This window comes from Cannabis sativa, unplaced genomic scaffold (genome assembly GCF_029168945.1).
Source record: "Cannabis sativa cultivar Pink pepper isolate KNU-18-1 unplaced genomic scaffold, ASM2916894v1 Contig3, whole genome shotgun sequence".
In the NCBI taxonomy this organism is placed as follows: domain Eukaryota; kingdom Viridiplantae; phylum Streptophyta; class Magnoliopsida; order Rosales; family Cannabaceae; genus Cannabis; species Cannabis sativa.
The window spans coordinates 6,219,300-6,229,581 of record NW_026870039.1 but is presented as its reverse complement, the minus strand read 5'-3'; the positions used below and the strand labels follow the sequence as shown (position 1 = coordinate 6,229,581).

At 36.1% G+C, this 10,282-nt stretch overlaps 1 protein-coding gene across 1 annotated transcript; it reads right to left on the bottom strand.

The window, feature by feature from the left end:
- Positions 1–5,346: 5,346 nt before the first annotated feature.
- Positions 5,347–8,083, bottom strand: LOC115703236 (transcription factor HHO6). The gene is made up of 5 exons (XM_030630752.2): positions 7,463–8,083; positions 6,969–7,231; positions 6,491–6,857; positions 6,060–6,136; positions 5,347–5,896 (listed from the first exon to the last, which is right to left on the bottom strand). The coding sequence occupies exons 1-5, from the start codon at positions 7,674–7,676 to the stop codon at positions 5,591–5,593; spliced, it is 1,227 nt and encodes a 408-aa protein (XP_030486612.2). The 5' UTR covers positions 7,677–8,083; the 3' UTR covers positions 5,347–5,590.
- Between the last annotated feature and the right edge of the window lie 2,199 nt (positions 8,084–10,282).

The window sequence follows — 10,282 nt, the reverse complement described above, 5'->3', positions numbered from 1 at the left end:
ATTATTCTAACATTCCTTCCTCCCCACAATGACACATGCATCGCTTGTCATTGTCAACATTACAACAAGGTAGCTCAAACTAACTTGCGCTTCATCTATCCAACCCAATAGCTCAAATTATATTGTATGTTACCCTATCAGTGGATTTTTTACACAAAAATAGCCCTAATGGGTCTAGATTAGTGCGCTCCATCTAGGAAAAATGCCTATAAATTTAGAATTAAACTTGCATGCAAAGGGTTACGAATTTTTAGTTTTTAAAAACCAAAAAATATATTGTAATCTCCATAACCAAGAGCCCAATAACAGTGGCTCGTAGACTAAGGCTCATTAACACTCCAACCACATAAAAATCTTGTCTTATTTTCTTCTAGTCATACATTTTTTAGCTTAATCTTCATTATATTTGGTTTTGAAAAACTTAGTAAATATTTTAGTATTTTCATTGAGAGCTGAAGAAATTCATCACCATTTTTGTCATTTATAAATATTGTAGCAACAAGAAACACAATCGTACAACCAGTCGGTCAAATGGCATTCAACAATGGTGAAAACCCTAACATCGTGGACTTTCCTCCTCCGTCGGATGCTCAGGCAGTCGTTGTGAGAGAGGGAGAAGCCTTAGCAGTGGGTGACGATCATATATATAAGGTTTCATTTTTTTTATCAACAAAGATTGTTGTTGGGAACTTAGATAAACCTTCTAAGTTTTTGATGATGTTATTCTCAGCGTGCCTTTGGGTGATCGTTCCAAAGATGACTGCCTCATTTGGGGTTGCATTAGTCAGATGTTTTCACTGTAAAATATGCATGTCATCTTGCTGAAAATTCTTCATTTCCTCCCACTTCTTCTAACCAAACTTCCATCTAAAGGTGGTGGAAAACTCTTTTGAACTTAAAATTCTTCCTAAAATTAAGTATTTTATCTGAAAAACTTTCACCACATCCTCTCTTGTGCTTTAAACCTTTTCGATAGAAGTTCAATCCAAAGTCCTCTTTGTTCACTATGCTCCAATAGAATTGAATCAGATTTGCATGCCCTCTTAGAGTGTTCCAAAACTAAACATGTGTGGAGGATACTATTTTTACGAACTTTTATGCTAAAAATAAGAATTTTGATATTAAAGTATATTTGTTAAGAGATTTTGATAGCATAAACAAAGATGATATGGGTTTGTTTCTTCGTATTATATTGAAAATTTAGAATCGAGGTAACCAATTTATGTTCAGAAACGGTATTTATAATAGTTCCAGTGTTGAAGTGCATGTCTACTCTTTATTAGAGGAATATTCTAAAGCTCAAGATTGTAGACTGGAAAATATTGACGATCAAGGATACTTGATTCCTTCTGAAGACATTTGTAAAGGTGTAAGTGCAGGTGAAATGTTACAGAAACAAAAATTCTACAAATTATCAGTTGATGCAACCATTGATGAAAGGAAAAGAAAGATAAAAATAGGAGGGACTATCTAAAATTTAGAAGGAAATATTGTGGCTGGTTTGTTGAATTCCTATCATGCTAAGTTTTCTTCTGTTCATGCTGAGGCCAAAGCTTTATTGTGGGCTTTAAGTTGGTGTGAATTGGTTGAATTTCCTTAAGCTATGGTTGAATCGGATAGTAAACTTCTGGTTGATAAAATCAGCATGATGTAGAAATATAATTCATCTCTGTCTAATCTGTTACAAAATGTTATAGCCTTTGTTTTAAAATTTTCTAATGTTCTTGTTTCATATATGTATCAAGATATAAAAATATGCTTTCTCATAAGTTAGCTAGACAAGCATTAGGAGAGAAGCACACACGAGGTTGTTTAGAATGGTACTATTCCAAAATATTTTCATATTTTAACTTGTACTTTAACTCTTATTAATGTAGTTACAATATTAAAAAAAAAAGTAAAAATATAAAACAGCAAGATAAATCAAGAGTAAAGATTTGAAATTAAAGTTGAGTGGAACCGTCTGTTCACAAGTGATTTTTAAATGGGTGTTGGGTACTCATTTCAGAGCTTCTGGGATCTTGTTTTGATACTTCTAAGGTTATAGAACTTGAGGATGAGGTCTCCTACATCATTTTTTGACCATTCCAAATTCAATGGTCAAACTAGATTTGACATTTGAGTGGTCAAAACCAGCGCACCAGATTGATTGTCAACTTAGGCGCTAGGTCCTGTTTCTAGAGTCTCGGGATTATGGTTTTCTCCCTAAGTTTGTTGGAATCTTTATTATTTCTAATTATGGAAAAAATTTCAAAAACACATTTTCAAGAACTTGATTGGAAATAACCCAGGCTGACAATCTATTAATCTGGGAACTAGGCCCAGTGCCATGTGTCAACCTGGACACTAGGTCGAGTACCAAGTGTCAACCTTGGGACTGGGTCCCCATTTTGACCCTTCAAAAGTTTCATTTGGTCCACGAAAATAGTTAAATCTTAATATTTGCTAAAAGCAAAGAAGATGCCCAAAAGATTGTGCGAAAAACATCATCGAAATCAGCCCAAGTTAACAAAATGTCAACCTTGGCGCTAGGCCTTGCTTTTGGCATCAAGGAAGTGTTGTTTCTTCCCCTAAAGTACTTATTTCTCTGTTTTTGATGATGACAAAGAAGATGCAAAATTTGGTTCGTCGATCTGATACTTGTGAAGGGCCTAAATTGATAAATTTTCAACTTGGGCACCGAGTGCTACGGGTGCTCAAAAATGAACTTGCTCTGAATTTGATTCTAGTACATCAAATATGTACATGGGATTATCTCCAGGCTTAAATTTCCTATCTTTAACCTTGGAGTTATAGTGTTTTGCGACTCTTTGCTGATACTCCGTCTTTCTAAGCTTAGATATTTCTCTGATCTCTTCAATTCCATCCAAAGATTTGGCCATCAACTGATGATTAGTTTGCTGGTCAAATGTTAGTCTTAGATGTGATGGTGGTGTGAGCTCTACGGGTATCATGTCTTCGTAGATTAGAGTGAAGGGAGTGTGACCTGTTGCTATTTTTTCTTTTGTGCGATAAGCCCATAGTACTTTGGGTAGTTCTTTGGCCAATTTCCTTTAGCTTGCTCCAGGCGTTTCTTTAGCGTATCCTTAAGAGTTTGGTTGACTGCTTCCACTTGCCCATTTGCTTGTGGATAGGCGACTACTGAAAAACTCTTAATGATTCCATAACTGATGCAAAAATCAATAAAGAGATCACTGTCAAACAAAATTCTGTTATTTGGCACAATCTTATGTGGGAGTCCAAAGCGGCAAATGATGTTCTTCACCACAAAATCAAGAACTTTCTCTGACGTGATAGTGGCTAATGGCTCTGCTCAACCCATTTTGTGAAATAATCTACTGCCACTGCTGCATATTGAACTTTGCCTTTCCCCTTAGGTAGTGAACATATGTGGTCGATTACACAGACAGTAAATGGTCAAGGTGTTTGCATACTATGGAGTTCGTTTGGGGTAGCTCTAGGTATTTTTAAAAATCTCTAGCACTTGTCACATTTTTTGACATAGTCCGTCCAATCTTCTATCATTGTTGGCCAAAAGTACCCTTGTCTCAAGATCTTCTTTGAGAGTCTTTCCCCTGGCATGGTTGCCATAAAAGCCCTCATGTACCTCGACCATGAGGACTTGGCTTCTTCTTTCGTGACACACCTTAGAAGTGGCATTGAAAAGCTTCTTTAGTATATTACTTCGTCCATGATGATGAAGTGAGTTGCTTTTCTCATCAATCTCTTAGCTTCATTTCGATCAGTTAGAAGAATACCTTGTTCTATGTATTGTGCAATCAGGGTCATAATTGTCGATCATTAGGATAGGCCCCACGTCTTCATGAATGCTCCAGTTGGTTAGGTATTTAACGGGAACTACATTGAGAGTGTCATAATTTGTTGTACTAGACAATTTAGCTAGTGAGTCTATGTTTGTGTTCTGTTTACACGACACTTGTTGGATGGAGTAGTGCTTGAGCTGGGCTAATAGATCTTTAGATTTGGTTAAGTATGTGATCATGTTTGACCCTCGGGCTAGATACTCGTCAAGAATCTAATTAACAACTAGTTGTGAATCATTGTAGATCTTGAGTGACTCAGCTTTGATTGCTAGTGCTAATCGCAGTCCTGTGGGTTCGTAATCCCTCTAGACCTGGCCCTGTTTCTAGGGTCTCAGGAATGTGGTTTTCTCCCCAATTTTGCTCGAATCTTCATTATTTCTTATGACAGAAAAAATGCCCAGAACACATTTTCGAGAACTTGATTGGAAACAGCCTAGGTTGACAATATGTCAACCTGGGCGGTGGGTCCCCCTTTTGGCCCTTCCAAAATTCTATTTGGTCCCCAAAATTAGTTGAATCTTAATCTTTGTTGAAAACGAAGATGATGTTTGGAAGAGTTCTCGAAAAATATCATCGAAATTGGCCCAGGTTGACAAAATGTCAACCTGGGCGCTGGGCTTTAATTTTGGCACCCAGGAGGTGCAGTGTCTTCCTCGAAAGTACATATTTCCCTATTTTTGATGAAGACGAAGAAGATGCAAAAGTCGAATTGTCGATTTGATACTTGGAAGGCGCCCAAATTGACAAATTGTCAACCTGGGCGCTGGGTGCCTGTGCACCGAGTGCTACGGGTGCTCAAATATAAACTTGCTCTGAATCTGATTCTGATGCCTCAAATACATCCGTGTCATGTCTAGTTGATGTTCCAATGTAAAGTTTGACCCATTTGCACTAAGAAAGTCCTAGAAAGTGAAACGCTAGTTGGGAATGTCAACTTGGACGCTAGGTGAAACCCTAGGTGTCCAAGTTGGCTTTCGGTGTGCAGGTTCTTGTAATTTCAACTCCCGGGGCTTGGATTTAATTGCTCCATGTCTTCACGGTAAAGAATACTAAAAGATAGTGAGTTAGAATTAAGTTATTGAAGTCCAAACTTCCATCTTGAAGCTCCCAAAATCAACTTGGGTGCAGGGCTAAGGTTTCCTCCTAAGTCGACTGCTACAATTCAAGCCTACTCAAATGATGTCTTCTTTCTTGCTACGTGTCAAATAATGATGTCAACATTTCAATTTTTTTTTTTTTTTGAGTTAACAACATATGTACAGCAAACGTATAAAAATATTGAGATTGTAATTTCCATAAGAACCAAAACAAAAAGGCACTAATACATTGTGGGAGAAGTCCCCAATATTTAGACATCTGAATTTTCGCTCAAAGCAAATTATATGTTAACCTTTTGTTTTAACAAACTGATTGCTATTTTATATGTAATCCTTAAGTAACCTTTTGTTTTAGCAAGTGACGACCCATCAATCAAACTGAAATTTGAACCACAATTTCAGATAGAAACTTTTCAACACAAAAATAAGAACCAAAAATAAAATAAAATAGCAATGCTAGGTAAAAGAGTTCTTATACTAACTCCATAAAAGAAGAAAAAAAAAACTCATCTTAAACTAATCCTGCAAAATTTTAATAGCCGCTCTCTCTCTCTTCTCTCACTCTATTATCAAAAGACTCAAGGTCTTTTTTATATGCTGTTGTATTATTTTTCTTATCCAATGGTATAATATATTGTTATCTGCAAAATTCTCTTCGTGATTATACTTTCACACTCTATGTACATCATCTTTCAAGGGTTTATGAAGGTGATTTTTCCAGCTAAAGCCTTCAGATTTAGCATCATCATCATCATCATCATCTTGCATGCTATCTTCATCCCCTGTAGTGGGGCTTCCACCTCTCGTTGCAGCTAACTGGAGGGGTCCTTGGGGAGAACCTGACTGTGAACTACTAGCTTTTGAAGAATCGCCATATTGATCTTGGCCCAACCATAAGCCACCTAAAACAACAACGGATTGGTTTGCAGGGGCTGATGTGCCTGATGGAACTCTCCTTGTGTGAAGTCTATATTTCTGAATTAGAATTAAGCCAAGAAGAAAAAAATAAGGATATTTTGTTTGGTCCACATTCAAGAGCATATAACTCATCTGTCAAAAGTGGTGCAAGACTTTGAATACCCAGCAACCAAAAAGAGAAAAATAATAATTTTCTTTTTAAAAAAACCCAGGGACCTACTTGCAAATGACTCTTCACTTCATCATTGGTCAGACCATCTACTTGCATGAGTTCTCTAATTTGTTTAGGGGTGGCCACTGCAGAAGAAAAGATCACAGAAACTCCAATTAGTTATGTTTTAAAAATAATAATCATAGAGACAGTAGAGATACACGTTAACAAACTGTTGTGTTTAATTAAGAAATACAGTCAATTCCCATCTTTAATTTCCTAATAAGTAACGTCTCAGAAACGATTATAACTTTCTCTGTTGAATCACATGCAAACCCAACGAGTGGTTCTACATAGAAGAGTGTACCTTTCTTTTTGATCTATTTTTAAAAAGTTTAGTGTGAAAGGTGAAAATCAATTGCAACTCAACGTTAAAGATTCTGGACTTTTTGTCGGAATACCAAAAAAATAATAATATTGAATATTAATTAATGTCAAACCTTGTGAACCTCCGAGTTGCTGCAAGGCATTGACGAATCGCCTGTGCAACTCAGGTGACCAACACCTTCTCTGTTTCCGAGCAGTCTGCTGGGACCCAATTCTCAAATTCGAATGAACATTAGCTGGCGAGGAAGAGACAGCTCGACCAGAATTGGATCTAGCATTGCCGCAACCCGATTCCTCCTTGGGATTCTTCAAGCCCGGAGTGAGCAATGAAAGCCCTGGAATCGAAAACTCATCTTTCTCTTCTTTCCTCACCAAAAAACCAGAATACGGCTTAATAAACGGTGCAAAAGACCTCTCTGAACTCCTATTTCTACAGCTCGGAAATGGGTCTTCATTTTTCAGAATCTTCTCATCATTCATCTGGGATAAATACATAAACATGAATGAGCAAAAAGAAAAGAAAGAAAAGGATTGTGCCCAACTGGAAGCAAAATTACCACATCTGGGGTTTTGAATATTTCTTTTGTGTACCTTAGTTTGAGTCATGGAATTTTGCTTCGAATTCTTGTTTAAATGATCACCACTGGATATATCATCTGTATTCCACAGCTGAACAGAGCTCATCCAGTTCTTTTTATCCCTCGAGTCTTTTTCATTTTTGTTTTTCTTATGTTCTTCGCGTTCTTCATCTTCTTCTTCACAATCCTTCTTCATTGGTATAAACTCCTCGAGCACTGGCTGAGGATTTGTTGTCACTGCACATTGGGATGACTCCTTTTTCAGAGTTAGAATAGCTGAAAACGAAGAAAACAAGAAAACAAACAACAGAAGAAAGCGTTAGAACCCACGAATCATTGTTCCCAAGGATGAATACGTAAAACCAAATTAATCAATGCACAAAGCTATACAAGAAATCAAAAACCTATTTCTACGCAGAATAAAAAAAAAAATCCACACAAGAAATGAAACCCAGTTGAAATAATGATGTGTATGATGAAAAAAATAAAAAGAACAGGAGGACAGACCGTCACTTAACAAAATCATGCATAGAGGAAGCTCGCGTTTGAATGCGTCGATCTTCTTCATTTCCTCTTCCAATCTTCGGACGAAATCACCGAGCTTCGAGGCCCTCTCGGGTACATTTTCGATGGTTGAAACCTCGTTGAGAAATTCATGGATCGATTTCGGGACATAACTTGCTCTGAAATCCAAACTCAGCTCCGATGGAATCGAACCCATTTGATAAATCTCTAAAGAAAAACCTCAGATCTTTCTTTGTTTGTTCTACCTGTTCTCGTTACGTTAAAGAGGAAAAAACGAGAGAAAATGAGAAACAGTTCTGGAGAAGTCGCTGTATTAACAAATATTATACGACACCGAGTATATATGTGTGTGTATATATATATATACAAGGGAAAAAGATGCTTGGTAGGATAGAAAATGTGGACTTTGAAAGATGAAAAAAATAGAAAATGAAAGTGTAAATTTAAGGCGAGAAGAAAGATTCTGAAGAAAAAACAAAACAGAGAGTGGGGAAGGATTGATAAACCAATGATAATTTGACAGCTGTCTAATTTGTTGATCGGGTAGTCGCATATGCTATAATTAATTAAATTTTATTATTTATCCAGATGCTATTCCTAATTTTCTGAATTTCGTTGAGAAACTCGGTCGGATTTAATAAAATGACGGAATTGGCCTCAGAATATTTGTTTAATTACGGAATATTAAATAGAATAGATACTGTTTACTCTTTTCCTCTCCGCCAAACGAATTTGCGGTGGATGGTGCATGTATTTAAAACACCTATAATCAGAAAAAAGAAAGAAAATACTTCTCGAGTTTCCACATCTCTTAAGTTTAAAATTATCCTTACAAAAAAAAAGAAAATATTAATTTTATCTTATTGCCGACAAAAATACCAATTCTTTCTTTCTTCCTCCCTTTCCATATTTTTCAAATCACTACCAATTCATTAGTAAAAATAAAATAACACATATGCCAATATTTTCTTTTTAATGAATCCCACTAGGAGTTAAATACACAGTCTAGAAAATAGAAATTTTATTTTCTGAAATGAAAGAAAAAAACTAGAAGATGGATATATAGGTTTTGAATAGAGTCTTGCCCGTGTATTTTTTATGAACGATTTTATGGGTGAGTTTGATTGATTATATTGTTTATTTATTGCTTACAACCTATTGTACTAAGTAAGAGAAATTAGTATATTTATTTTTTTAAACATAAAAATTATAAAACTTTTATATTTTTTTACAGTAATAGTACCACTTTTGACAGTAATATATTCAAAAATGTTGAATTTCAAAGGATCGTTTAGAGAGAGAAAGATTATTACGGTAAAATAATACTTAAATTAATAGACAGGAAAAGACGTTTGAGAGCTTGTGCATTAAACATAATCACTTGAATATTATACAATAGAGTTGCATACTCAACAATTCAAGTTGCACTCGAAGTGTGTTTGAGACAGAATAAACCTAGTATCCCAGATTTCGCATAGGGTGATGTAACATTCATCTAAGTCACACGTGTAGAAGATTTCATAACCTAGGAGAACAACACGCTTGATGATAAGCCATCCTGAGTAATTTGTTACTTATAAACAACCAATTCGAAGAGGAAGCTGGAAATATCTAGACAGAGTATGCTGCGTCATTCGACCATTGGTCAGTTCGCATACATCGACCAGAGTACATGCATATAGTATATCTTTAGAAATATTGTCTATATATCTTGAAGTATTCAAGTCACGATTATATCCCTGATTTTGGAGAATATATTCACACTAACATGAGAGAAGAGGAAAACTACTTAGTTTCTCATTTTGTTTCTCTTTATTTAGTAAAGTAATTAAGTTTCCTTATTTATTCTTATTTGTTTTGAAAAACCAAACTAATGTAATTGTTAACTGAGATTTTCATAAATCAGTTAAATAAGAGCTTAAGAAATAATAAAATGTAGTAATAAAGAAGAAAATAGTTTTTACATGGTTCATGTGTTGATAAACCCTAGCCCATGAGTCAGTATTATTGGCCTTAAGAGGCTTGTATAATGTGTTTACAATAGTGTTTGCAAGAAATCCTAACTCTGAGCTCTTGGTTTCTCTTGAAGAAGAAGAAAGCTTAGAGAAAATTTAGCAGGACTTCTGCAATCTTGTTCTTGATCCCCCTTTCATATGAAAATAAAAGGGTAGTTATAGGCTAAAGGGCATTGCCTAGGACTTTTGCAATAAGCCCACTATTAGGGTGAAAATACATGTAATAAGTTGACTGTTGGGCCCCCAAGAAGGTTTTGTGCTTGTGCGTAGAAGCAACTAGACAATAGGGGACCTCCAATGATATAGGACACGTGTCACCAAAAGGTTTCATCTTGAAAAGAAGATGCCTAGAAAAACCCTCAAGAAAAATGGCGTGTTCAGAGGTGGGGCATATGCACTACCATGGTTTGAAGCAGGGGACAAGATCTAATCATGTATCAAAAAAGTATAATTGTCACTGGAGCAATCTAGGTCTCTTTTCTTGGTAAACGCCTGGCTTCTTCTGCACGGTGAGTGGTCGTGATAGGCCCTTCGAGTTGTCTTCTAGGTATAGGTTGGACATACCATATGTTTAGTTCTCTCCGGGTCCCAGAGGGACAGTATGACTTCCGTGTCTCGGAAGTCATAGTAAGACAAGATGTAGATCCTCTGATCTTGGGATGTCCCTAGATTTACAAAGGTTTTACGTGACCTGACCTTGTAAAGGCGACTTGGCTAATGACTACTTGAAGCCATACTTCTCTTTTCATGCCATGTGTCTCTCATCTAGAAACATGAATAATATTTA